General features: G+C 41.9%; 1 protein-coding gene across 2 annotated transcripts in view; it reads right to left on the bottom strand.

The window, feature by feature from the left end:
- Cep162 (centrosomal protein 162) overlaps positions 1-12,898 on the bottom strand; it is an 81,237-nt gene that overhangs the window by 40,361 nt on the left and 27,978 nt on the right. For both annotated transcript variants that reach the window (XM_045160480.1, XM_045160479.1), the window contains exons 7-13: positions 10,487-10,605; positions 9,092-9,122; positions 8,556-8,672; positions 6,953-7,144; positions 6,333-6,414; positions 2,590-2,845; positions 974-1,235 (exon numbers count right to left, since the gene is read on the bottom strand). In XM_045160480.1, the coding sequence (XP_045016415.1) occupies positions 974-1,235; positions 2,590-2,845; positions 6,333-6,414; positions 6,953-7,144; positions 8,556-8,672; positions 9,092-9,122; positions 10,487-10,605 (1,059 nt within the window). The remainder of the gene's footprint in view (positions 1-973; positions 1,236-2,589; positions 2,846-6,332; positions 6,415-6,952; positions 7,145-8,555; positions 8,673-9,091; positions 9,123-10,486; positions 10,606-12,898) is intronic.

Below are 12,898 nucleotides of genomic sequence, written 5' to 3'. Positions count from 1 at the left end.
AGCCATGTTTCTCTTTACCTTACCACCCAAGTAACTATGGCTCCTCCTTGTCTTTTACAGGAACTTCCCCTGGGTGTTCTAGCAGTAAAGCTCCAGCCCCTCCCAGCCTCTCCTCCTCTTAAGAAATTAGCAGTCTCTGCTCCATAGAAACTGACTGACCTTCCTGAAGATCTCCTGCTTGCTAAAAAACAAAGGGGACTTCTCAGTCCTCATCTTTCTTTACCTATCAGCAATGACAGAGCTGATCCTTTCTGAGGTCATGATTCTTCAAGACCCCACGCTTGATTTCATGATTATCCATGCTCTCAGGCTTCCTCTAACCTCATTCTATCAGCTTTGAAGGGTCCCCTCCCAACCCCATTCTGACTGACCACTGTGGTTAGCATTCATGGCCCCCAGCCTTGGTTTGGGTTGTCCTTCTATTTATCCTTACAGTCCAGAGAGTGTCATGACTCCAAAAATCATTGCTTTTTTTTTGAGATAGGTCTCACTCTGGCCCAGGGTAACCAGGTACAGGTGTGTGCTACCATGCCTCGCCTGCTATGAGTGTGTAACAATGCTCTCAAATGGTATCTTTAGTCTGTATCTCTCCCCTGAACTGTAACTTTTCTAACTGCTTCCTTTCCATCTCCACTTGTAAGGCAAACATTCTCCCTGTTTACTCTTAGCCCTAATCTACTTCCACTTTTCTCATCACAAGCGTAGCTCCATTATTCCAGTTGCTTGGCCCAAAACATTAGTAACCCCAAGCTAATTTTTCTTATTTTTGGTTCTACCTTTAAAAATTATGCTCATCTAACCACTTTTTCTTCACTATCATTATCTTCGGTCATCAGCTGTTATTACCTATTATAACATGCACCTAGCAAAAAATCAGTGTAGCTCCTTAAGAGTGATTCTCTTCTACAAAAATAAAGAGAAAAATAACACACTGTATGCAATAAGTTCTATCTTGGAAAGAGCGACCTCTTACCTTTCTTTCTGGCTGAATTTGAGGTCGGAATGGATCTCAAGTTTTTGCTATTTGCAATGTCCTTTGAAGTTTTTTTTTCAAGTACATCAAACAACTTGAGTGGTGAGCTGGGTTTGCCATACCCTGAGCTCCTAACTGATGCATAGAGGCCACTCTGGGGTTTTCTCTTAAGCAAAGGAGGTGCACTTCTGGCCTTCTTATATGGTACCAGCTTACCAAGCACAGCCGCTTCTTCTCCAGAAGTGAGGTGAGATCTGAACTCCTGTGAAGAGCAAACACAAACTCTAGTGTCTGAATGATTCAACCTCTGTTGTTAACGAGGATTTAACAAATGGAAAAACAGTGATCCACAAATAATGTAGCTGGCGAAAGGTTAGCTACTATAACAAAGGGTTCTCTAATTCACTAGAACTTTAGCATTTTGAAGCATACCTTCAAAGTTAATATTAAGATAAATGCAAATAAAACAAAATGTAGTTCTCCAGAAAGCAAGATGTGTTACTAGTATGAGAGTAATCAAAGAAGACGGTAAGAAAAAACTTATTTTGACATTTTACATTTCTTGTTTCTGGACTTAAGATGCTCCACCAAGACCTGGAGCTGACTCAAAATTCTAATGAACAAACAGAATATTGGGACCTTGGTAACTATAAATCGGAGAAGATAAAAAATCAAAGAAAGAAACAGTGAAATATAAGTCTCATAATGTTAGTAACATTCCTGTAAAATGCCAGTGCATGGACAGTGCATACTGCCTGGAAGCCAGCATACCAACAGAGCATACTACCCAAGAGCCAGGGAGCCAGCAGTGCACACCACCCGGAAGCCAGCGTGCCGACAGTACACACCACCCGGAAGCCAGCGTGCCGACAGTACACACCACCCGGAAGCCAGCGTGCCGACAGTACACACCACCCGGAAGCCAGCGTGCCAATAGTGCACACCACCCGGAAGCCAGCGTGCCGACAGTACACACCACCCGGAAGCCAGCAAGCCAGCAGTGCACACCACCTGGAAGCCAGCGTGCCAACAGTGCACACCACCTGGAAGCCAGTGTGAAGACAGTGCACACCACCCGACAGTACACACCACCCGGAAGCCAGCGTGCCAATAGTGCACACCACCCGGAAGCCAGCGTGCTGACAGTACACACCACCTGGAAGCCAGCGTGCCGACAGTGCACACCACCTGGAAGCCAGCGTGCCGACAGTGCACACCACCCGGAAGCCAGTGTGAAGACAGTGCACACCACCCAACAGTGCACACCACCCGGAAGCCAGTGTGCCGACAGTGTTCACTATCTGGAAGGCTTGGCAGTGAGCACTCCAAGGATGAGCAAACCTCATTCACTGAGTTATTACATCATAGCCTATAGCTACTAAAAGAAAAGTAGAGAAAAGTATAAAGACTTGCCTCTAAAAGAAAGCTAATGTTAACAAGGCATTTTAAATTTGGAAATTGGAAAGTTTGGGAATAAACCTCATGCACCGAAATCCGGGATCTGCGTGGAGGTTATGTAACACACAAGGAGGCTGTGGAGTGGCTACAAAGCACTTACTTTCTCATCTACGGTGCTCACGCACTTCATACTACTTCTCTGTGGCAAACTGACTTACTTTACTAGCTCCGTCATCCTGAGGTAATAATGAAGGGTTAATGGGTAATTTTTTCCTTAAAATGTCAAGGTACATTTTTTCAATATGTTCCTCGGTAGCAGCTTCCACCGGACGGCCACTTCCCATGCTCTCATTTGGTGTCTTCGGTAGAGCCACATTCTCATCATTTTTGTCGGAAAGTTGGTCCACATGTCTTGGGTCTTGAGACACAGAATTCACATATTCAGTTGTTTTACTGTCAGCCACTTTCTCAGAACTAAAAGTAAATAAATAAATAAAACATGACACAGAATAAGCTATACATTGTATGGTTGCCCACATTAACAGCTATACACACACATTTACATGCACACATACACAAATCATAAATAGCCAACTTAGTTACTAATGTTAAACACATTAGTTATATTTGTTTAATAGGATACCTACATAGTATCATACAATTGTTTTTAATTTAAGATAATTTTAATTGTAATATAATAGGAGACTGCACAGTATAAGATACAAGGGACTCAGAATTACTTTATAGAAAGGCTAACCCAAGTAAGACAGAAATTGCTCTTTTGTTTTTTGGAGCTATCTGGATGCCAATCCAAGTTGTTTCCCTTCTAACCTATACTTCCTTGCTACCTTGCCCCTAGATGGGCCAGTTCCTAGCTCTGGCTTTAGAACGGGAGTGCCTAGACAAAGAGACCCTGTCTGTGTCACAGGCTTAGCAGGCAGGTTTTAGGGGGCACCAAGTTAACAGTAAAGGGGGATATAGATGGCCACCTATGTCCCAGTGTAAGACATTTGCTAACCTGTCACCTAGCACAATCTGCAAAGCAGAGTTTCTACACACAAAACCTGAAGGAGGAGAGGAGTAAGTAGCTGGAAAGAACAGAACTAGCAAGGGCTGGCTGATTTCAACAAAGCACTACAAAAGTCCACACGAGCTCAGAACAGAAAGGCTCTTCTACAGAGTGGAGGGCACAAGAAGCCTGGGAAACTCAGGCCACTGGGTTCACTCTGGGCATAAGCGCCAGCAAGAAGACTCACCCTGGAAAAGATGGTATGAGAAACAAGAGTTCATGAGGCTTCTCAGTTGTAAAGAGTGGCTCAAAGCCTTCACGAAGGTCATGCATACAAGTGTGTCCTCTTTATACTTAAAGATGACTGCTTCCAGATGGGCAGGGAACCAGGAAGATAAAGTAGATATAAAATCTGTCTAGCAATGAACTTGAGTTTGGTTACTGGCATATGAGGCTCGCTAGAACCAAACAGGTTGCAAGGCTACTGAAGGCTCACAACACTATTTAAAAACAAAAAACATGCCAAATTCCAGAAACTGGGAGTCTAAATAATGTAGCCTGTAGGCAAGAAGAGGACTGAGAGAGGGGCATAAGCCCCAAGATGGGCTTCCTCTCCTCACAAACCCCACTTCAGGAAGATCCAGTGGTGAGAAGACAAATCTCAGGCACTGAAGCAGGGTCGCCCAAGACAGAACGTACAAGGTAGTCCTCTGCACAAGTAGACGAGCCCCGTCAGGGTCACGCCCATTCGTTCCAGCTCCTCCAAGTTACAATCCTGACCACTGATTTTCCCTCCTCCTTGTTCCTTTATGTATAGGACATGGTAGGTCCATCATGACAAATTGAGAGGGGGTAAGCAAGTGTGCTATGCATCTTGTAATTCATCCTGTGGTTGGCAATGGGGAGCCACACTCAAGTCTGATGGGGAGGGCTGGGCTCCACCTAGAAATCCAGGCCTTTGATACAGAGGAGTTTTGAGTTGGGCTTTGTATGAAGAAGGATGAGACAGATATCTGGTTATTAAGAACGTACATTCAGGCAGAGACCAGTTAAATACTACCAACTAATTTTCTTTCTAGGCACATAAGCAAATCACATTTTCCAGCCCTTTTGGGAACTAAAATATGAATTCAAGTGATAAGCTTTCTGTGCTGAGGCAGTTAAAAGAAAGTTATTTTCTGTCCATGATGACTGGTCTGATGATGCCATGGCCATCTTAAAGTTGTGGCAGAATACAGAGGCAGCCTGGGCACCAAGACTTTTGGGGGACAAAGGTCACCCCAGCCCCACTGGCACACATGAAAGCAAGGAGTAACTGTTGGAGGAAACTACTGAGGTTTCAAGATCTACCTGCTACAGCAGCTCAGATTACCTATCAGACAGCTAACTAAGAGTTTTATGTATGTATACTGAAGGTCGTACTGACATTGCTGAAGTGACTGCTATGCCTTTGATCAGGTATACATACTTGTTTCCAGCTTTTAAACAGAAATAAAATGTTATGTTTTAGAATTTGTATTACTAAAATGGTTTTACCTATAAAAACAAAAACAAAAGTTATACAACAAAATCCTTTAGCAGCATTTAATATTCTCCAAGAGTAAAAATGGGCAAACTTTAAAAATGCTAACTAGGGGTCTACAGAGATGGCTCAGTGGGTAAATGTGCTTCCTAAATAGGCATAAAGGCCTAAGGGGCCTGAGACCACCTGAGTTTGATCCTCAGCAACCACATCAATAGTTGGGAATGGCCATGCCTGTCTGTAACCCCAATCCTATGAGGAGCAGGGAACAGAAAAATCACTGGGGCTCATAAAATGGAAAGCTCTGAAATGAGGGACTCTCAGCCTCACGGAAAAATGCAGATAAGCAATGCAAGGGGACAATCCAAGTTCTCCTCTGGCCTCTGTATGCACATCATGCATCTACTACACACATCTACCACATAACAACTCCCCCCGCCAAGAAAGTTAACTTGCACTACAGATGAATGAAGAATACCATATTTAGCATTCCAATGGATGGATTTTAGTGTAAGCTTCACTCGGTCATTTTCTCTAAGTGTACGAATAAGGCCAAGAAATTACAAGTAGATGTGCATGATAAGAAGTGGCTCAAATGTCATGAATGAGCAAATGACTTGATAATTTCATGGAATCAAAGGTTGGAGAATATAAGTGGTTAAGTACATGGGCTGCCTGTGTTTCCTGATTAAAGTCATAAGATCTTGGGCAATTATTTTAACCTCTAACCTCAGTTTTCTTGTCTATGAAATGGGGATAATAATGGAGCATACTCACAGAGTTGCTGAAGGGCACAAAAAAGGACATATATAGAGAAGTGGGCACCATACTGCCTACTTTTGAAATGTGTAAAATGCAAGCTTTTATCACTGCCATCTGGTCCTTGTCATTGCCCTCCTGAGTGATGAGTATAAAGAGATCTGTCCTACACGTTAGGAGGATCATGTGAGAGACAGGATGTGACACTGTAAATGCTACATAAACACGAAGCTACTCTGTACTGATAACTGACAGTGGATGGCACATACTTATATCACATTGTACTGGACCTAGAGGGTTTGTATAAAGACCATTCCTCACACCACAGAACTCCTGTCCATTGATGGCCAGATGTATAAAAGAGCAAAGCAATAAGGCACGTAAACATGCAATTCACTTTCCCCTGTGCTATTTAAAGCTGAGGGGATCATAGTTTTTAGGTTTAAATAATGGTGGTAGCTTTCTTAGTAGTAATCACTTTTTCTCTTTTAGTACTAGAAGAGTTCTGATGAGCTGACAATACTGGTAGATTTATAGAGGTTAATATCTGCCATAATCATTCATTATCAGTGATTTCAGAAAAGAAATAGTTGTAAAAATATCCAATGACCACACAATAAGCAAACAAAATTCAGCTAATACACCTGCCTCCCCCCGCCTCCAGCTCATACCTGACAGGCAGTAAGTCAGAACCACTGACCCCAAGGGACTCTATCCTGATAGGGTTCATCAGCTCCTCTACAGTGGGCAGATCTAAGGGTGAGGGGGGAGACAAGTTAAAGAACCAAAAATGTTACCTAAATTGTCAAGTTTATGTATCAACCCCATCCCAGTTTTTCCTAATTGAACATAGTTAACAAAACACATGGGCAACAAGCAAAGTCATAATACACTTGGATCACAAAAGCTTCTTTAGATACTCAGCAAGGATCACACTGAGTATGTGCCTACCACATGTATATGTCCACACTGCACCCACAGTTCCATTTATCCTCGAATCTCATAATACCACTGTCTATCTAAGCAGCACTAATATGCACACATGCCCATGTCAACTTCTGTGATTATTAGTTTGGTCAAGGCACGTTAGAGGGACTGAAACTTTACAATCAGTTCACTCTAACTTGATACCTAAACCAAAGATTCCCAGGATTTGTGTGAACATACTCTAAGTTCAGTGACCACAGATGCCATCACCATGGCAAACTGTATTTAAAATATACTTCATTGGACTCAAAAGAAGGTCTCAAGTCAAAATTTCTTCTCATCTTATCAAACTGCCAGCTTTTACCGGATTCAGTAGTAGAGATGTGTTTTGAAGACTCTTCATTTTCTTGAGGACAATCTTTCACTGAGCTTTTGATGTTTTCTACCTTGTCGGTCTCAGTTTTTTGTTCACCTGTATCTCCCAGAGAGTGAGCTATGTCACAATAAGCCTGATGGAGGGCTTCAGTGTCACCACTGCTCTGTCCACAGGAAATACCTGTGGACATAGAAAGAATCACTAGTTATCATTACACAGGAAACATAGGAGAAATACTCATCTGCTAGGAATGGTGAGCGAGGCTACAGGACAACGGCAATGTTCTAGAAGTAGAGTCAAGTAGAAACCTGGGTAAGCTGTCAGTATGAATGAAAGCAGCTCAGTAATTCTCTGTAGCAAGCAGAGACATGTCCTGACTAGGGGCTGTGCAGTCTTGACCTCCGTTGTTATTGCCCTTTCATCCTACTATCCTTAACCAACCTCTGTGTACTGGGGAAAACATCGGTTACATTCCTCTGAAGGGGCCTGTCTTCACCTTGCTACTACCCTCTCACTGCTTATGCAACTGTTCATCTACAGCTCGGCTCTCACTTTGCAAACCACTGTACACCCCCACAGTGTGCTGGAGCTGCTACAATGCAAAGCAGTCTCCTGAGAGCCAAATCCACCCAGCTTCAGTTATTTTCATTCATGTGAGACATTTTACATTATCCCTTCCCTAGTCAGTTTCTTTTATGTCTTTTCTCCTCACAATTCCTACCACTCCAAATGGCTGCTTCTCCATCTCTTATGGTCAGTGGCTCATCTCGAGAGTCTAATTTCTTTTTCTACTGCTCTTTTTATCTAAGTGTCTCAAGCAGTTTACTAGACTGCAAGTATCATGAGACTGTAAGGTAAGCTGATGAAAAAGTTCTCAATTGTAACTACTAATGTGGTAAATCAAGAATATCTTGTACTATTCATCAGAATGAATTTACACTGGCCAGTACAATCTTGTTTTCCATAAGGTGCCCATTAGTCATATGGTACTACTGTTTTAAAGTTTGCAAAGGCATTATGTCAAAGAGTTTTACAAGTTTTAAGAGATAGCTTAGAATTTAGGGGTGTGACCTGGCCTTTTCTTAAAGGGACCAAGCTACAAGAAACACAATGAGGCTGGGTGTGACAGTGCATGCCTTTAATCCCAGCACTGGGGAGGCAGAGGTAGGTGGACTGCTGTGAGTTCAAAGCCAACCTAACACTACAGAGTGAATTCCAGGTCAGCCTGGGCCAGAAAGTGAGATCCTTCCTCAAAAAACCAAAAAAAAAAAAAAAAGCCCAGAAAAACAATGAAGAGTATACCCATGGCAAATTAAACCGAAGCACACATCAATCGGGAGTATTCGTCCATGGGCCACAGTTGGTATGGACATTTCCTGGTACTTATTTAAAAATCACACCTGACTTAGCCTATTAGTATCAAGTGTCACCACTGGCAAGTTGTAATTACTTAACATTGTTAAGCACAGTGGAAAGAATGTGAGTTTGAAGTTTTTATTGTCCATATGGCTACTTTATGCATTTTTTCCTAGAAGTCAGTTTAGTCATGAGGTATTCCATATGTAGACCAGCCAGGCTTTGAATACTTTACCTGTTCCTGCCGTGTCCCTGTCAGTCAACGCCGGGGGAGCCCTGGCTCTGGCTGAGGCTCTACCATGCTCAGCGCAGCCGGCCTCCTCTTCAGAGTCCAGCGAGTCGAGCAGCACAACTGCAAGCACACACGGGAAACGTAAGGGATGCAGACAAATGTGCAGGTGCCTTGGAGCCAATGCAGTAAACGCCTGCAATGTCTGAAACTCTGCATGCGTGTGCAGATTGTATGCATACACACACACATACACATCATTTTCTTCCTAGGTAAAAGAAAATAAGCTCATACCAACATTCACATCAGTAATTATATGTAGCTCCAATGTACATTTACATGTGGAAGGTAAAGAGCTTGAAAGAAATAATCAAAGGAAATATTCTGAAATATAAGAGGATGGATTCAAGATAAGCATAAAGGACAATGATTGAGGGAAGCAATGAAATGTTTAACTCCTTACAGATATTTAAAAACAAAGACAATATTTTATTTAGAATTTAGATGAGATCCTGAACAGACCACTGTCAACTAACACTTACCATTAGCCAGCATGCCAGTTTTCTCTTTTTCCTAAATTAAAGGAAGAAAATTATGTTTTCAGTGTAATATTATGTGAGATGACCCCAAAGATGAAGAGTCACAAATCTGAAATGCACTGCTTTATCTGACTATGAAAAAGCCAGAAACTGTGCTACTTTCTAAATTCCCTTCACCCTCACTAATAATTCTATAGGCATAGAGGCACCTCAGCTCACAACGGCTCCTGTAAGTCTCTGCTAAATCTTATCGCAGCTATGCTAAGCCTTCAGAAGCTTTGCGCCTATCTAGAAGCTTTTCTACTGTGCTCAAAAATTCTTTGGCTGGGTTTTTTTTTTTTTTTTTAACATCACATCGTCCCTTACTGTTAAAACTTAGTTATCAACTATACATCACATTTACTATTTACTCTATATTTTGATGAACACAACTTCACATAGGCAGATCACCAGTGCCAGGATACATGAAGTTCTTCCATACTGAATTTTTAAATCCTATCACTGTGGTTCCTTTGCTGACCAGGTAGGTACAGGGTCCCCATCACAATAAGAGCTTCTATTTCACTCAGCTCTCTGAGACTCCTGCAACTCTATGCTGAATACACTCTCTTAATACACTGCACTATCATGCCATCTATTGACTTACTGATTGCTTTCACAAAACACTGGAATGGCCACCTCTGTGTTATTTCTAAAACTATCTTGTTTCTTCTTCCTATCAGTGATACCTAGACACTCAAGGAAAAATACTAAATAAACTTAAAATGAGAGTAATTATATATATCCCAGTGTTTGTCTATTTAAAAGAGTCTATAGTTATACTTATGCTTAAAACACCTCATCCTAGCATGCACTCCTAAAACTGTCCTGATCAGAATCAAAATAATAAACAGCAATTATCCAACTAGTTACTATTACATAGCCTGAAAGACAATTATAAATTGTAAAGCACACACAATATTAAGAGAACTGAGAGAATTAGAATACAGCATGACTGAATATGAATCAACTAATGTAATTCCTTGTCACTGCAACCTAAGTTTCATATATTAATGTTGCCACTCACATAAATCCTGAGAAGAGGAATTTTCTATATATTTCAGAAGGTCAAAGAAAGGTTTAATTTAACAAACATTAAGTTTTAGGATTTCTGTTGTGCTTCACTTCTAAAGCTTACTTACAGAAGTTCTCTGGCAAAAGTCCCCCTTACAAAATCATCAGCTGTCATGATTGTTTTCTTTAACATTTATATTAATACCCTGGGTTTAGAACATGTCTAGGTGGTTTAGACCTGTAAGTGTACCATGCGCCAGTCTATAAAGAACGCTGTTCTTCCATCTTCGACCCGACACCAGTCAGCCGCACTGATGAAAGTGGCTACGAAGTACGATGACATACCTGCCTGGGGGCGTCTGCTTCTTCGGAGTCGTGGTCTTCTTTGGATTTCGCCTCTTTATCTTTAGAAATCAAAGGTGCGTCACCATCCTCTGCATCCTCAAAGTCATCACTGTAATTCTCTGCAGGAAAATTTCAAGAGCACACACAAGGATCAGAACACTAACATGTCATACTTCAATTGCTGATTTCCACAGGATGTCTCTGTATAAGAAAAATTTACTAAGAAATTAACACCAAGGTACATTTAGAGACCTTTTCTTAAAAAATAAAGGTTGAACATTCAACTTAAAATTAAGACTATCTTAGGTTTATTTCATTTTTTGTACTTTTGCATAGGTCTAAAAGTTTCCTGTTTTAATCTCCTATGGACTGTCAGTTAGATACTTATTGGCCTTATAGTACCTTTACTGTTCTTTAGTCCTAGACACTTCTTGGCTTAAAGCCCCAAGAATGTATCTCAAAGGCTTTGCAGCACCCAGTTACCCGAGGACATTAGTCTCCTTGTGGGGAAGGTGTTATTTGACCAAGATCTCTTCGTCAACTTTCAAGTTACTTAAACTTTTAAATCAACAGACTGACATCCGTGAGCTGTACTCAGAATGAATGGGGCTGGGGCCTGCGTGAGTGCAGACAGTGAAGCAGCACTTCAGGCTGCCTGACACCGCGCTCAGCAGCATGGCCTGGAGTCAGAGGCACTGAGTTTGGTCCCCTGATCTACACTTTCAGCTTTAGGATTGGGGCAGGTCATAAAATCTCCTGGCCTCACTTCTCTCACCTACAAAGGGAAGGACAGCACTTACCTCAAAGGACTGCTGAGAAGATTTATGAGTTAAACTATTCAACTGTCACCTACTTAATATGCACAAATGTTCAGAATTAGGGTTAATAATAGCAATTACTAGTAACAGTGTGCAATAAATGTTAATAAATAATTATTAATTTCTTTAGTACTATAGGCATGCTATGCAAGCACTTAGCCACTGAACTACACCCCAGCCCTCCACATGTAACTTCTAACTGGGTAAACAGCTACTGTAATCTGTGTTAGTCCAAACTATATTTTTTAAACTGTTTTCTTTCGCTTGTTCTTTTTTTTTTTTTTTTTACCATGGGATTTTTTTTTTTTTTTTTAATAATCATGGAAAATGCTAATAAAACTGTGCCAGATACGGTGGCTCGCAGGGACGCTTGTTCTTTTTTTTAAGTAAGGTCTTGCTAGAGCAAAACCAGGCTGACCTGAAACTTACCATGTAGTCTCAAGCTGGCCTCGACCTAACAGTGATCTTCCTACCTCAGCCTCTGCAGTTCTGGGATTTAAGGCATGTGCCAATATACCTGGTCTGAACTATATATTTTTTTTTCTTTTTTTTTAAATTTTTATTAGCATTTTCCATGATTATAAAAAAATATCCCATGGTAATTCCCTCTCTTCCCCCCCCGCCACTTTCCCCTTTGAAATTCCATTCTCCATCATACAAGTCTCTATTCTTGAAGCTATTATTAAGGGAGGAAAAATACACAACATGATATGAAAAGCAATAAGGCACAGAGATGTGTGACCACTGGAGGAATCCAGGAACAGACAGTCTAACTCGGTCTTTGGGTCGTGGAAGGCAGGACGCTCGTGAAGCCTTTGGTCCTGTACCTAAAACACTTCTGATGTTGATGGCATCTCTCTGCTCCCCGCTCCCAGACCTATGAGCAGCGCAAGGTGGTGGAGTTCACGTGTCAGACAGCCTTCTTTACCAGCATCGTGGTAGTGCAGTGGGCTGACCTCATCATCTGCAAGACCCGCCGCAACTCAGTCTTCCAGCAGGGCATGAAGTGAGTGTCCATCCGACAGCTCTCCCTCCCTCCAAAGGCCATTTCCCCGTTTGTCCTCCTCAATTTTATTACATTTGTAAATGTTTCTGGGTTTTTTTTTGGGGGGGCGCGGGTTCCAAAGTAGGGTCTCACTCTAGCCCAGGCTGACCTAGAACTTACTGTAGTCCCAGGCTGGCCTCAAACTCATGGTGATCTTCATACCTCTGCCTCCCAACTGCTGAGATTAAAGGCATGTATCACCATGCCCAGCTAAATGTTTCTTTTTAGTCCTTTTTTTTTTTTTTTCTTGAGACAGGGTCTCACTCTAGCCCAGGCTGACCTGGAATTCACTCTGTAGTCTCAGGGTGGCCTTGAACTCTCAGTGATCCTCCTACCACTGCCTCCCGAGTGCTGGGATTAAAGGCTTGTGTCACCACGCCCAGCTCCTTTCTTTTCTTTTCTTTTCTTTTTTTTTTTTTTTGTAGTTTTTCAAGGTAGGGTATCACACTAGCTCAGGCTGACCTAGAATTCACTATGTAGCCTCAGGGTGGCCTCCAACTCACAGCGATCCTCCTATCTCAGCCTCCCAAGTGCTGGGATTAAAGGCAT

Source organism: Jaculus jaculus, chromosome 10 (genome assembly GCF_020740685.1).
Source record: "Jaculus jaculus isolate mJacJac1 chromosome 10, mJacJac1.mat.Y.cur, whole genome shotgun sequence".
Taxonomy (NCBI): domain Eukaryota; kingdom Metazoa; phylum Chordata; class Mammalia; order Rodentia; family Dipodidae; genus Jaculus; species Jaculus jaculus.
This window is presented reverse-complemented; position numbering and strand designations above follow the sequence as displayed.